General features: G+C 38.4%; 1 protein-coding gene across 1 annotated transcript in view; it reads right to left on the reverse strand.

Annotated features, from left to right (window-relative positions):
* Positions 1–7,528: 7,528 nt before the first annotated feature.
* The window catches only part of PRTFDC1 (phosphoribosyl transferase domain containing 1), a 41,889-nt gene continuing 32,640 nt past the window's right edge, over positions 7,529–16,777 (reverse strand). The window contains exons 5-9 of the mRNA XM_084204977.1: positions 13,352–13,369; positions 11,869–11,951; positions 11,413–11,459; positions 9,363–9,439; positions 7,529–8,730 (exon numbers count right to left, since the gene is read on the reverse strand). Coding sequence (XP_084061103.1) covers positions 8,683–8,730; positions 9,363–9,439; positions 11,413–11,459; positions 11,869–11,951; positions 13,352–13,369 — 273 coding nt within the window. The 3' untranslated portion in view covers positions 7,529–8,682. The remainder of the gene's footprint in view (positions 8,731–9,362; positions 9,440–11,412; positions 11,460–11,868; positions 11,952–13,351; positions 13,370–16,777) is intronic.

Genomic DNA, 16,777 nt, shown 5'->3' on the forward strand with positions numbered 1-16,777 from the left:
ACTCCAATATTACCTACTAGGACACTACATTTCCCTATATATCAAAACTGTCTGAAGGAGTGAAGGAAGCAGCAGAGAACATCAGTCAGGCCTTGGTGTGTCACGTATCTTGGTACTATAATTTTGATTAAACCTAAACATGGAAATCACCTACTTTCTTGATTTTCAAAATAACTTTTTCCCACTCACCCTATTATTTCAGTTGTAGCCACAGGCTGGGAGGGAGTGGTAGGTCAGGAATGGTAATTTTGAGCTGTAAAACACACATTTATGAAGCAGTCTCAGGCAAGAGCGAGAGCCAGTGGAGGGTGAGAAAAACTGGTTCTGGAAAGAAGCTGAACCAAGGTAGCAACAGCAGCCAGGGAGAACAGCACAAACCCTCAGGAGAAGGGCAGGGATGTTTATAAAGGTAGCATGATGACATTTTTTATTTAGAACTTGTTCTTGGTGAAGAGCTAACTCCTACACCTTTACAGTTTTAAATTGTGATCCCATCTGCTCCAACACTGGGAGCTGAGCTTGGAAAATAGCAGGAGATCTCAGCAGGGTGCTGGACTTGACATTGGGAGCTGCTATGAGAGGCTCTGAGCCCTGAGAGAGCGCTGTGCTTCTGATGAGGTGCTCTGGCTGCTGCATAAACCAAAGACTGTGGTTGTCCTTCTTATCCTCCCAGCTCAGCCCTTCCAAAAATGGCAGGGTGAAATGGCACTATCCCCATCCCAGTTCATCCCAAGCTGTTACCCCGGAGGCTGTGCTGATCCCCAGTACTTTGTGGCCACTCCTGCGCTACATGACTGATAATAATTTGACATCATTTAGTGCTTTGGCTGGGAAAGGGTTTCTCTTAGCAAATTAAGGTGGAAGACACAAAGGTTCTGGCTTCTCTGTCAGGATAATGGCTGTGGATGAAACTGTGGCTTTAGGCAGGCCAGGTTGGTCTTGAAGAGCCTCAAGGGAGAAAGGAATTTATGGGCAGGTGAACTAGAGAGGAGAATAAAGCAGCTGTGCTCTGTAATGATTGCTATGATTCATAAACAAGAGTTTATATTCTACTCTTTTTGATTTACTAGAAATGGGCCTTGTAAATTATTATGAATTTGGAAAGTCTGCCTAATAATGGCTGAGAAGAGCTACAATGTGCCTGTGTCTCCTCAGGTAATGAAGATTTACCTCAGCAGCAGAGACTTCAAGAAAACATTGGCGGATGAACCTGTGGTTATCCTTACTTCAAACTGCATGGCTGCTTTCCCATCACATTTCATGATGTATGAAATTTTGTGCCCAAAATTTACATTCCTGTAGTTAACAATAGTACCACCATTCCTAATTTTAGGCTGATTTCATTATATTAAAGGAGGCAAAAGGACTCAAAAAGGATCTTTGGAATACCATCCATATTGAAAATGATAGTATGCACATGTGTACACCTACACTAACAAAAATCTGTTGGTACAATCTTGCTCAGACTCTGTAGGGGCTTAACTTGGGTTGCTTTCCTCTGTAGGAATGGGGCTTGTATGTGTGGGGTGAGTGTGCCATTCAAACACAAAGAGCACGCACTCCTTCCTATGTAGCTTCACATACAGTTTTCACTACCTATTTTGGCTTCACAAAATACTGTTGTCCTTCTGCATAAAATAATTTACATGTCTCAGAGACTGCTGAAGTTGAGACAGTCTAAACACAGTTTAGGTGATGGAAAATAACCATGGTAAATCTGTTCCCAACCAAAGACTTCAGATCTGCCTGGGGCAGTGCCATGATGTCCCTTGATTTCCTTCTTCCCTTCTGCATAGGAAATGTGTTTTTATGTTTGACTCTTTTTCTATAAATAAATGGACCATAATCAGGAAAACACTTGCTAGCTTTGGAGTCCAGCTTGTGACTTGTGTGGGGAAAATATTAAAATACTTTGAGGCATATTTTGGCTAGACTGCTGTGAGATATGGCTGAGGCCTGACAGAATCAACAATGTGCCAGACCTGCCCAGGATAAACCCTATTCTGTGTTTGTCTGAGTACCGGAGCTGGAAAAGCTGCAGCAAGGGAGGATGTTAGTTGTGCTGATTTGTGTTGCAGTGGCTTGATTGCTCCTCCAGCCCCAGCTGGTGCCTAAGCTCTGGCAGCAAACAAAACCACACTGGACAGTGGTGGTGGCACAAAATCTTCCCTCCATGCCTTGCAAGCCAGTCACCTCCACTCTGACACTTCTGGATACAAAGCAAAGATTTTTTTTCTTCCTAAAGTTAAATATTTGCTACTTTTCTTAAAATCTCCCATGAAAGACCAATGACTGCCACCCCACAGAGTATCTCAGCACTTTGTGGGTTTTGTTTTCTCTTAGGATTGCAAACTCAGCAGTGTCTGTCTGCAGATCATTCTTCACCTCTCTCCCAGCATCTGCTAAGCTTGTAAATTGGTTAATAGGCTAAGAGGAATTTGGATAAATTAAGATGTAAGGAATAGGGGAAAGCTTGAGATGGAAAGATCTTAAAATCTCAGAAAATAGGACAGAGAGGCTGTGAGGAACAACACTGGAATCTATACAGATGGAGTAACATCAGTGTCTAGTACTTGATTAAATTTAAAACAGAGAGATTGATATTGACTTTACAGGGCTAAGATTGTCTTGTCTACAGCTTAGGCAAAATAGTACTGGAAGCTTCAGTTGGGTTTTTGTAGTTAAAAGCTTCAACCCAATTAATAGCATCATGTTATTATCTGAAATGCTTCTGAAGGAAGATAAACAGTTTCAGTTTGTTATGGTTTTCTTTCCCATATGGCACAAATGGGCCCAGGACCAAACTGGCTCTCAGCAGAAAGCTCTCATCTCCACACTCATTCAGCAGGTCATATTTAACCAATTTTAATATCTTGCCTGTACACCCACTGGTGGATCCATTCCAGTCGATACTCTATGGCTTAGGGTTTTTTTTATGACACTTCATTTTTTACTCTCCTTGACTCTTCTGCCACTGTTGTTGAATTTTCCTTTGTAGATGATCTGTTTTCTGTCTCTCTCTGCTAATGTTTATGCCGAGTTATTATTTCCAAAAGCTAAATCTTGAGCACTCTCACTGCATTCCAAATTTCCTAAGAAAGAGCAGAAACACTGCTACAATAATTCTCATGAAAACCCAAACAAATAAATCAATTAAACACTTGCATGATTCAGAAAGACAAAGAGATATTCATGCCCACGTGAAAGAATGACATGATTGTGCTTGCCTCTTCTTTTTGTTGTGATATCCTCCTGCTTTAATTCCAAGCTATGTTACTGCATATTTTCCCAGTCTGTCCAGATTAGGCAAGAAACATATTCTCAAAGGTACATGGTCACTGAAGGATGCAGCTAGGCACCTATCCAAGCAGGTGAAATCCCATGCAATTTTCTTGGATGCATAAGAACCTTTGAAAAAATCTGCTCTTGAATGTTTCAGAAAAAGGGCTGAAGTTTCCTGGTAAATAACAAGCATTTGTGAATGTCCTTAAAAAACACAGGATTGTCAAGGACTTGCTTAAAAGACATTGTGATAGAATAGAGTATAAAACCGATGTGTAACTGCAGATAAGAAATCTGAAGAAAAGAGATTAATACTTCTAGAAATTTAGGAAAATGGAAGATTGCTGAGAAAAGGCACTTCAAGATAACTCTGTTTTCTGGCATTGCTTCCAAAACATCTTAGCTAAATTCCAATGTTTTTCTATGCAAATTCAATAGCTATGAAGGCATAACATATGTCTGCCAGCAATAGCTGTCCCTTGTGTAACCTCATGACTTAACAGCACTGATAAATGTACAAAGCTCTACTAACAGTAGGAACAATGTATTTTTGAACACATGCAGTAATGAGTTAATTTAATGGAGTTTTGTGTCATGGTTAGAAACAACACTTTCTTACTATTATCAGAGGTTCAATCATGCAGGTTGAAGACAGACTTCTAGAACTACAGTACTAAAGTAATTTCTGTCTCTTTCTGCTATGGAAAAACAGGAAAACTTTCATGCCACTCCTGAAACAAACTAAAGGTCATCCTCTGAACAGTATCCAAAACTTAGTATTAGACATAAATTGCTGTACTGCAGACTCCAATAGTTTGTCAGTAGCTCATTGCTCCATGCAACAGCAGAAGGAACAAGGCTTGACAGCAAGTATTTAACTAATTGAGTCTAAATTTCTGCATTTGGAAACCCCTTGGTGTTCCAAAACAACTGCTGGCAGCAGTGAAAGGTTCAGCTGCGGATACGCATGTGTCCACGAGAAGGTACAAAGAAACCAAGCACTGCTTTATTGACAGAAAGGAAGGCAGGGTCAGCCAGCTCTGTGTAACAGCACAAGCATCCAAACTACAGCTGACAGCCTTCAAAAGGCTTACAGAGCCTCACCCACAACTAATGTCTCCTTTTTTCCCCTTTTAAAAAATTTTGTGTGTTTTCTGCAAAATAAAGGACAACCTTTCTTCAGTCTGTTTGTATTGCCTTACTTATTTGGGTGTCTTTCCCTTCTAATCATTTATAAGTCCATAATATTGCTGTTTCTTCATAAATAATTATACTTTTAACACTACAAAATAATGCCACAGTATAGTTTATTGCTTGTGACCAAACTTTTCTAGCTGTCCAAGTGTTGCTGTGGTGCTGTCACTGCTTTGAATATCCCTGGCAAGCACAGCAGTCATTCCCTAGTGGTACAAAAATTTCAGCCAGGTACTGGGATAGCTGGCCAAGGCTGCCTTCCCAGAGGAAGGCATGTGGCATTAAAAAAGTAACTGTAAAATGTGCATGAAATTAGGATACAAGCTTTTATTTTCCCTCCACTATATTTTGTGTTTGGAAAGGATGGCTAAAGCACCTGGCAGCCTGCTTCTCTCACCTACAAGGTTTCAAATGAGGACATTGAGACAAGCACAGGAGGGGGCTGACTCAGCCACCTTAGTCATGTGGAGGTACAGCCAGAGCTAACTTTTGGAAGACTGAGCTGAGGTAACACACACCTACATTAACTTATGTATCTTCATTTCTCCTTGCAATTTAAGGAGAAGAAGAATTTAGGATACCTTTCCCAGTACACTGAGATACTGCATTCATGTCAGATCTTTATATTTAGATTATGAGAGGTTTTGGAACACATTTAAAAGGTAAAAGAAGGAAAAGGCATCCTCCAATATGATGGTTTTACAAAAGGGCAAACAATCCTGTCTCTTGCTATACAACCCTGCAATGTTTTTCTTTTGTGACTCTCATTTTTAACTGAAACTGAAAATTAAAGTTTTCAAGGTAGCTAGAATCAATTACAGTTTGCATCCATAACAAGTTTGATTACAACAGGGGCTTTCTCTGCTCTGCTTTCTGAGCAAATCAAAATGCAAGATATGCAGAGAAGCAGATTCAGCCTTCTTCAGTATAAAGAAATATTAAGAGTTAGAATTGCAAATATTTATATTTAAATAAATCTTATTCTTACAGATTCTTATAGATATAAGAATCATAGATAGATCATATATATATATATATATATATATAAATTTATATAGATCATCAATAGTGATGACTCATTACCTAAGTATATCTCAAAGTTAAGCATTTTAATATAGAAAACTGTGCATAAACACAGTGTATAAACTGTGATGATTTCATGCTTTCACAGACCAGAAACTGTTCTGCAGCTGAATATTACAGTTAGTATTCTATTTTGGGGGGAAATGCTGGAATTTTACATGATACAAATTTATTAATAACACTCCAAGTATTAACATAACATGTTCAAGAAATATAACACTAATAGCAATCAATCAATCAAACAGACACTGTTTCCTACTTTGTCCAGCTCTAACTAGAAGAGTACAGCAGCTGATTCAACTGAAAAAATATCTTAATTACAGACCTTGTAGACTATTTAAATTCTATTTTTTAGGCGGAAATTACCAAATATTCAGACTATATCTATGGTTTGCAACATGAAATCCTAATTTATATTCATTTAACCAATGTGCAGGAATTATTCTTCCTAGTTTGACCTTCTCTCCAGAAAATCATTTATGGATATTTTGCAATCAGACATAAATGAATAAAATTTAAAACCTGATAGCTGATAAGTATTTATGTCACTTTAAACAAAATTACTGTCCATGCTAATTTGTATTCAACAGGTGGGGAAAAGATGCTGATGTTAAGTGCGCAGGAAGAAAAATTGAGATAAAATGGAAGCCTGCCCATAAACACAATGTCCAAGGAAAATAATGGATTTTAGAGAACATCTTCTCCTCTTATGTAACAAATGTTGCTGAACTGATTAAAAAAAACCCAAACATAGCTTTGTGGGTCATAGTGTGCAACCACAACTGAAAAAATACTTAGTGGCCTTTTAGTTAAAGGAGTGGAATCAACAATATTACTAAAACACAAGACAATAAATTCTCTGAGCACACCAAAGAGTACCCAATAAGCCCAATATTAATCAGTCATGCATGCATGATTACCTGTTCCCTTAGTTACACTAATGATTTTCAGAGTCTGATTGTTCAAGTAATTGAAAGCTGATTTTTCAGGTGGAAGTCCTTCAAGCAAAGAGTAATGTGGATGGCAGCTGAGACACCTGGAGATGCTCAGATACATATAGGTACAAAATTCAATATGGCATTAGAAGAGAACACCCCCCTTATTCACAGAATAATTCCACATGCAAATTCACTAATGAAATCTGTATATTCCTTTTTCACAATGTTAAAAATATGATGACAGGAGGAAATAGAATTTGAAGAAACATTCCAGTTCTCATAATATCTAGAAATCTGGTCTTTTCTTTTAAGTATGTAGATGTTAATAATCTGAGTCTTCCAATTAAGCAGTTTTAACACTGTCTGAATTATTTATATCTACAGTTATTCATATTTTTACACTAATTTTACACTAACACTCTCACTAAATTTTTATTGTTGTTGCTGAAAGCTGATAATTGTACCAAGGTGAATTGGACTGTAATTTTTCAAGAAGAGAGGAAAAAAAATAACCTAATGGATATCTTGGACTAAGCCTAAGTCTAAGCATGTCAGTCTGTGCAATGTGTCATTACTACTAATAGCAGTCAGAAGCATTAAAAAAAACTTTACCACTCTCATCAAACAAAAGGGGATTAAATTCTTCAGCAGCTTCTTCCAGGGTTTGTAAGGGTATGCATTATTCTCTAAACCAGAAGAAATTTACTCTGAGAGAAAGCTTTTCAACAGAACTCTTTTAAAATACAAGCTAAAGGAGTAGAGATGAGCTAAGGCATTTCTGTAGCAATCACCAGAATTCTTTGATCTTTTTCATTCCCTTAACATCATGCATGGATTTTATCCAAATAACAATAGCTTATAAAATAGAGAATATATACCTATGGTATGTTTATTTTACCAGGCAAATACATATTTTTAAAAAAACTTTTATGGGATGTGCAAAATATGCTGAAGCAGGAAAACAAACAACTGTGCAATGTAATAAGTATTCCTAATGTTTCTTTATTAGTTTATAGGAATCTGCAGCTAGTAACAATCTGCCTCTCACAGTTCAGAGGAAAGCCACTGATACACAGTTACTTACTTTGCATTGGTTTCCCTCGGGAAGTTGTTAAGAACACATATTTAATACAGAATTAAATTTTTCACAGCTAATACAGTACATAAAACTCACAAATTTCTTCAAACATGATCTATAAAGGAAGGAGACTACAGTCTACAACAGTCATTCATTAACCGGTTCTCTGTGTTTTCCTATATATTTTTCTTTTTTTTCTATACAAGCCTTCTTCAGCATTGTCAGACCTGTATTCTCAAAGATGACAGATGGTTACAAAAAGTCTCTACTTAGACACGTTGCAAAAATCAAATCATAACTGAATAATTGTCTGACTAACATTAAACTTTTGTGCTTAATAAGGTTTAGTTAAGAATATAAGCTCAGGAGAACACTGTTAATTTTTATACTTGTTTGTATCCTAGAGAAGAAAGGGATACCATGCAGAAATTCAAACCTGCCTGGCATTGGTTTGTCTTGATTAAAATTCAGCACATTAAACAGGTCAGATCTATGGCTGCATGGCATACCAGAACCATGATATCTTCCAATTTTGGATCAACAGTGTCTTGCAAAGGTTCATTTTGACCTGTACTCTAATTCAGCACATTCTGAGAGCTGAAATTTTGTTTTGAAGAGTGGGTAATGAACTGCAAAACAACAGAATTTCCACTGAAACTTTTGAATTAAGTCAAAATAATGCTTTCATTTTTGCATGATGAAGTCAATAAAATCTTATAAAATAATCCTCATGTACAGAATGGCACTTTTGAACTATCTTGTGCAACACAGTGAAGTATATGAATTGCAATAGGTGGAATGAAGAACTGACCAAAGAAAAGATGTGTTCACAATGAGACCTGAGGCAAACAAGTTATTAGGCAAAAGGCATCTTCAGTGGCAATTTTAATACTTAATAAAGGTAATAAGTGTAAAAGTCCTATGCTTCACATTTTAGGTAAGACCTCTCACTTCTGTAAATATTCATCAGCATCTCTAGAGTAAAGCCCTTATTATACTGAGTTGAAAGACACACAAGCCAGTTGAATTGCTTTTCTGGGAGATGCTTGAGGGAGTGTAGTCAAATTTCTAGCTTCACAGAAATAGTCAGGTGTGGATGTTACTGCTTCAGACTCTGTATTTTGCTTTGCCATGATCATTGATAACACATATGTGCTGAAAAAAACAGAACAGATTGCAAAAGTATGGTTGAGCACATTATTAATTATTCATTAACTCTTCACAAATACTTAGGCTTGGCCAACCTAGTGATCTTAGGATTACTCTTTCCTTTCCAGACAACTGGAAGTGAATTCTGATTTCACTTTCTAGCTACAGCAAGTTTTCCCACTTGGAATTTCCAGCTTTGAGAAACTCCCCTAGGAGTGCCACAAGAAGCAAAGGAAAGATTTGCACCTTTTTTCCATCCTCACTTCTCTGAGAAAAGGGACAGGCAACACATTATTCAGACAACCCGTCTGACCTGTGCCTGTGTTTCACTTTTGCTGCTGTCTCTGCACATACTGGCAATGGTGGACCTGAGAAGCCCTAGGCTCACAGAAGATGGAAATTTAGGGAACTCTTAGGGGGAGGGAACTGTTCACAGTGCTGAGCAAGAACTCCTTTGGATTATTTGAGGTTTTGCAGGGAGTTTTGCACTCACTGAAAGGATCCCAAAACCCAACCACGTCAAAGACACACCTCCACAGGGCCCCAACGAGGAGAAAAATTGTGGGATATTTATGAGAATAAATATGGAAAATGTAGATCAGTGACTTCTTAAACTATTTTTTTTATAGGAAACTTACGTTTAAATCTCTGAAGTGCTCATTGTAGTCTAAGGCATAACCTACCACAAATAAATCTGGAATTTCAAATCCGTAATCTGTAGTGAGACAAATAACAAACACCATCAGTATAAGATCAGTGGCAGTTATAAGTCCTTAAATTCATGTGTGGTTCTCAACAACTAGACTCTACTTATATGTAGTCAGTTGGGGCTATGTTACTTTTGAATCTGAGATATCATGGTCAGCAGTAGCCCCATAACCAGTTCCCAGTCAGGGAGTACTTGTGAAAGGGATGTGAACAGTCAGAGGAGAGGAGAGGATAATTTTGTATAAAATTATCACTGGCACATTGTGGAAGGAAGCCAAAATCAGAGCTGGAACATTCTGCTTGCATTTGGAAGCTCCACTGGTATGCATGTGTGAAGATTACTGTCCCGTATCACAGTAATGATGAAAAAATGTGGAATATTAAATCAGAAGTAACTTTCAGAGATCTATATATTTTCTGCTAAGAATAGCAAAAACTATCTCGTATTTTATGCTACCAAAACATGTCAAATGCTTTTAGATTAAGGCCCCAACCTTATGAAGATTCAGGCACATGCAAAGTAAATGCATGCAGTGCACCTCAGCTATACAACTCACACACCTGAAGCCAAGCACAGACATGCATCTTTTTGAATGTGAAGGTCTGTGCAATATCAGCACTACATAAAACAAGTTGGACTCTTTCCAAATTGTTCTCTAAATAACTAGAGGAAAAACCAATCTTACTGACACAAACATAGGTCCACATAAGAAATTCTGCAGGTATTCAGGTAAAGAATTTATTTCGTTGTTTAAGATTGGAGGTTATATAACTTTGGAATTATAAATTTAGGTGAGTGAGGAAATGCTACACCACTGGCAGTGATTTACAAAAGAGATCTCTGATGTTTTATAAAATTCATCACGCTATGAATGAACAAGGATAAAATTTGTTTCATTCAAAAGTTAATACATAAAAATTTAAAGCTACCCTTCATGAAGTAATTTTATTGCCTCTTTTGTATGTTTAACATTAGTGAATCCAGTCAAATACATGCCTTCATTTACTGGGCTAAATTCTAAATGTTAAAAAATACCACTCCACTGTGTAAAAAGTTGTACAACAGAATGTTTGGATCATAGTTCAGATAACAGGGCTAAAACCTCACGGCCATGCCCAATCTTTAGGTAACTTTTGCTTCCTAAATTTTCCATCTCTCCCACATCCCAAGTCAAAACCCTTCATGCTGCCTCCTGGTACTCACCTGCCTACTCTCCTTCTACCCTCCTCCCCAGCTCAGCTGACCAGAGAGACTTCTTCAGTAGCAAATACTGGTGGATCTCTTCTAGATGGATCTATTCTTTTCGTATTTAGCCACATACCTGTTATTACATCATTTATTCTAAATAAGTCTAAAATGACAATTGCTTGGTATAGCTCCATTTACAGCTTCATCATAACACAGTATAAGGACCAGTAATTTAAAGAGAAGTGGTGCTGGTGTGGTGCAAACCGAGCAGGAGGAGAAAGCTTAAAAAGCCCAATTTATCTTCTGCTTTTTAGGGGGTGGGATTTAATTACAATATTAGTGTTTTCCCTTTGAACAATAATACTTTAAAAAATAGAAGTGCTTTTCTGAAAAAAAAAAGTAAAACTTGTGACTAGTTAGTCACAATAAAACACCTTTCATGCTCAGATGGAATCCTGCAGCTCCTCCAGAGAGATGCAATGAGGAAGGAAAAAGAAGAAATGGATATTCTCTTCGATATTATTTGTCAGACACAGAAGATAAAACACTCACCTTTCATTGATAAAATTAAACCCTTTCAAAATTTCCCAGTAAAGTTAGTATATCTCCAGAAAACCTAAGTTGGGTAGGTTTCCCAAATGACAATTATGCAAATCCTTCCATTGTATCCCACAGACCCACTGACAATTGGTATTTTACAATGCTTCTAGCAGTCCATAGAATGTGATGAAAGGCAAGTGACAGAGTAGTGGTAACTTCAACTGTCAAGCAGAGATTTTCAGAACACTTACAATCTGGTCTGTACCCATCAGGCCGAGATGTTCTTTTCACCAACAAACTGTAATTAAAAATAAAATAAACCCCATTTAAATCTAGATATGTAACTGAATAACCCACATAAAACTATTCCCTTTATCAAAAATCTGAGCCACGTGAGTCCCTGTTCTTGTTCTGTTTCTCTTCCTGACAACATCCTGATTGCAGGGAAGAGCTGGGTGTATTCCCCTCCCCAGTCCATCAGTGCCAGTCTTGAAAGGGCTGGAGGATCATTGCCAAGGCAAAACAATACAAAAGCATTTCCCCTCCTTTCCTTCACCCTCCCCTTAGTGACCCAGGCAGCTCCTCTGTGCAGCTCTCCTTCATACTGCAGCATCAAATTAAACCAGGATGTCTGAATGGGAATATACTCTGGAAAATATGCTGGACTAGACTAATTAATTACTAAATTTTGTGATTGTTTTACTCACCTTGCCACTTTAATCATTTTTGGCTTGTATTTTTCTATATTGTTAAGCAGAACCTTCATGGTCCTTCCAGTTCCGACAATATCCTTATAAAACAAGAAAAATAAAGTAAGTAAAATACAAAGGAAAGCTGAAAGAAGGAAATCTGGACAATGACTGAGAAGTTTCACATTCTTATTTTGTAGAAATTTTTTTTTTCCAGTGCATTGTAAACCACATCCAAAAAAGCTATAATTGAGCTTACACTGTTTGAAGCAAGCACTTTCTATTCATAAAATTATCAGTTCAAGGACTGTCCACTTCCTCTTGAAAACAGCTGTGTTGCAAGTACTTGGGATGTAACTCAGGACTGGAGATGACTCTACTGGGCTATGCAAGGAGGCAGGGATTAGACTTTTCATATTATGCTTGAGATCACAGTATGTCACCGTGTCTCCATGCTGGGGCTAAATCTGCCCTATTTGTTTTATTAGCACAGTACAAATGGGATTTCTCCAGAGCTGCCATATCCAATATCAATGAGATCTACCTGGCTAGAAAACTGACCATGGAGTGCAGTTGTTGATCTGAACTTTGGGGGTGGATTAGCAATACCTTGTCTCTGCCCTCCAGTTGTTTAATATGAAATTTGCTGTGGATATTTTTAATTTCTGTTAAAGCAGCTGGAATGAGTAAATTGGAGTTCTTAGCAGCTATTCAGGTAGCCAGCTATCTCTGTAGCTGATGGCTTTTTTTCCATCCTTTGCTAAGAGAAGAAATTTCAACAGTATACAGTTCATTACACTGTCCAGCTTACTTCCCACACAAGCAAACTGGCTCTGAAATGCCAGGCAGATCCCAATGTGCTCTAGCTGTCCCAGTTCCTTATTCAATATCTTGAAAGAGAATCACCTATCTTAATTATATGAGAATTTGTAGCACCAGTGAGGTGACATTTTCTTTCCCTCTACAACTGAACACTGCTGACTTACATCAGCAACAGCTCTGTGATGGGCTGTCCCCCAGGGACACTGCTGGGTGGGGAGCTGGATACAGGAGCTGGGGCCTTGAGGGAATGACTGACACTCCCAACCAGACTGTGAACAACCCTGGGGCTGTAAAGCATATGCAGGGCCATTATTTCAAAGTCATGCACCTGAGAAATGAAGGGCATCACTGCAGTTGATTCACTGTCCTCCAAGGAACAGAACAACTTGAAGAACAGGAGTTGATGAAACCACAGAAAGAACAAATCAAATGAGGCAGAAACAAAGACTCCTGGGTATCACGAGGCAGAACACCAGTTAGAGTGACAGCAATGTAGTTTGATCTGTCATGCAATTGCAAAAAGACTGAGAGGCCATTAAGCAAATCAACCCCTCTCCCTTTTCACCACCTCCCAGCGAGAGATGTATAAACACAGACAGGATTTAGAAACTGAACAGCCAATCATGATTTGGCTGTGTGACTTTATCTAAGTACAATGTGACAGAAGCACGCAGCTTACCTCCACAATTAGAACATTCTGGAAGAACAAACAAAAAGGAATACAATTACATAATATTCACATAGTAAAAGAAACAAATGTTTAAAAAAGAGAAATGAAGATAGGTCCAGCTACATATGTACAACACAGTAGGACACAAGGAGTTTCCTGTTTCATTTTTATGCCCTGAAAAAGAGCCAGCCATAAGAGCAAGCCCTGCAGTCAGGGACCACAACTTAATTCAGCTCTGTCTAGATTATCCTCTTTGTCCAAGAACGGATGTAGCTTTGGAAAATAAAATTAGATGGAAGAAATCCAAATGGGATGAGCTTTACTTCATTCCAGCGTCTCTAGCTGTGTACTGCAGTGTACCCTAAAGTTCACTAAAATACTATTTCCAATGTTAGTATGAGAATGCAGCAATAATATTCTTTCTTTGAAATAAATGCTCTTCTTTCCTCCACCCACACCCGGGCAACTTCACAGTAAAGGATTCGAGGCCAAGTTGTAACACCCACTGTCATACTGCAAAGCACCCTCTTTCTCTTCACATCCTGCTGCTGAAATCAGAATTATTTGAAGGGGAGTGGCCCAGCCAAGAGCATGACGTCAAGCTTTATGACAGTATCATCACACAGGCTGAATCTTTTTTGCTGAAATGGTTCTGTTCCAGGAAGTACAGTGTCTAAGGAGACTTCAGTTCTTCTACTAAAAGCAATACTAAGATGCAATGTCCTTATGGGAATAAATAAAAATCTATTTATTAGTAGGCATGACCATATGCGTGATCAAAAGGATGGACTCTTACAATCTTGCATTAAGATCTACTTTCTGAAGTGAAACCTGCAGTGGCAAGAAGAAAGTTATTTCACAAATACCTTTATCTATCTATCAGTGTATACACTTACATGGATGCGCACGCTGTGTGTCCTGCAAAACCTCGAGACCACATAGTTTCATATCCATGCAGTGTCCACCAGCCTCGCTTACATTCCACTTCCTTTCTGTCAGGCTGGCTGCTTTGCTATGTACATAACATGGAGACTGTTTAGCTTCCTTTTCCATAACAGAAACCCAAGGCTGAGAGTTGTAAGAGAGACTCACACAGAGAAGGAGTGTGTAACAGGAGCATGCTCACAACCAGCACACCTTTAACAGCTTCGTTAACTGATACGTAAATAATTTTTAAACTTCAAACCAGAAATTATTAATATAGATTATCCATATTTATATTCATACTGCAGCTCTTCCTAACACTCACAGTGCTTGGTAGGGAAACATGGCATACTTCATGCATTAAGCACTGCAGAAACACTTTACCACACACTGTATTATACCTGGATGCTTCTGAAATGGCAAAACACTTGGTAAGGTGTGGAGGGAACTCCTGGCAGCAGTTGAGCAAATGTCAGCAATGGAGATACCACTCAAGAAAGCCACTAATTTAGACTGAGCTCTGGTGGAATGTATATTAATCTTGGAGGGAGGCTCCTTTTTGGTGTTTTCATAACAGGTTTCACTGGTGGTTATCCTGCTCGGCACTCCTGACTTTCAACCTCTCAGCTGCTGACACAAACAACTTTGGATCTCAAGCTAGTCCTGTGAAGGCAAAAAGTTAAAGGCTTCTTAACAACAAAAGTCTGAAGATATCCTCTCTCTAGAAACTTCTCCCTTCAAGAAAGAATGGAAGTATATCAGTTGTCTAGATAGGATGAAGAACCAAAACCATGTTCAGGAGAAGCTCATGACAGGTGTGTAGGAACATAGTTTTTGAAGGAAACCATTTGGATCCAAAACCAATTTGGATCTCATCTGGCTTCCTGTATGAAGTCATAATTGAGAAGAACACTTCTGAGGACTAGCTCAGGACACCTGGGTCTGAGGCATAAGGAAATTACTTGATTCAGTCAGTGGACACCTGAAGATAATGTGCAGGAGTAATGGCATAACCACCCCAAGGAACCTGTAAATATTGATTTGTTTATACACACACACACACACACACACACACACATGATATAGGGAGAGAGCAAAAGAGTTGACAAGAAAAGAACCTCACCAGAACTAAAAATGGAAATGAACCCTTTAGTACCAGGCCCAATGAGAGTAACCATGATCACAGCCCACAGATCTCAAGGCAGGTCCATAGTCCTGAGACAGGTTCAACAAAGTCAGTCTGTGAGTCAGGGTCTGGGTCAATGTTTGCAGTAATGTTCAGCTTTGGATGCAGCTGAGCTGAAGGTTGGTACCCACAGAGCACAGATCAGTCATGGGCTAAGAGCCCAGGGCAAAGCTGGTGTTCCTGTGGCCACAGGTGTGAGTAGAGGCCCCAAGGGACACAGGTCATGACCATTAGCATCTATTTGTGCATCTCTTAGTGCACTGTGACAGACTGAGACAAAAGCAAAGTCCTGGGACATTTCATACACAGACAAGTAAGTTTCTTTGCTACCACAGTTGCTTCAGCTGTTCTGTTAAGATTAAGATTGCTTGCTCACATGTGGAAATCACAAAGTTGGATGGAATGAGAGGACAGCAGCCTCCTTGGCCATGGAATTTGGGTTAAGCAATAAGGAGGAGTATGTCCTTACACAGTCCTTACTATTAACTTGTGAGAAAAAATAACCATATACATAATAGAAAATGGGTCTGAAGAGACCATGAAAGATCATTGTCTGTTGGGCTACAGCAGAAATTTTAAACTATCCTTCACAGATTTCTGATTTACCTCTTCTAGAACATGATGAATACTTCAGAATCTCCCCAGGGAATATGTCTCAATACCTCATTATCTAAGAACAAAAATATAATAAGAAAACTTCTGTTGATATTTGGCCTGAACTTATTTTGAACAGAACATGGAAAAAGCTTTGTTTTCTCCTCTTTTCTCTTCTATATTTGAGAGACATATTTCCTCAGTTTCCTCTTCTTCAGATTAAACAGCCTCTATTTATTTAATGTTTTCTCACAAGTTATATTTCCTAGCTTTTTGTTCACTCTTTTGTTCTCCTCTGGAATTGGTCCGGTTGGTCAGAATCCTTCTCCAGTTGTGGTGTTCCAAACCAGAAAGTCTTTTCCAGTGCCAAGAGGAATAAAAGAACCACTTTGTGTGCTTTATAAATAATCTTCCTTTCTATGTATCCCAGTGCAACAGTTACATCCTTTATAAAAATATACTGGTGTCTCATGTGCAGCTTGTGATCCACCTTTTGTCTCCAGGACTGCTGCTGAGTCAGTCCTCCCTCACTTGCATTTATGCAAAAGATGACTTCTGTATAAACACAGAAGGTGGTATTCATCTTTATTGTCGTTACATGTCATTCTTTGAACCAAATTCTTAAAATAATTTCTTAAGATCATAATATCTTGTAGTATTTTTCCAGGTAGTATGAGTACCATTAAATGCTAATTTCATCTTTTCAATCATGAATTAAATTTTGTATAGTC

This window comes from Fringilla coelebs, assembly GCF_963513975.1.
Source record: "Fringilla coelebs genome assembly, chromosome: 1".
Lineage (NCBI taxonomy): Eukaryota > Metazoa > Chordata > Aves > Passeriformes > Fringillidae > Fringilla > Fringilla coelebs.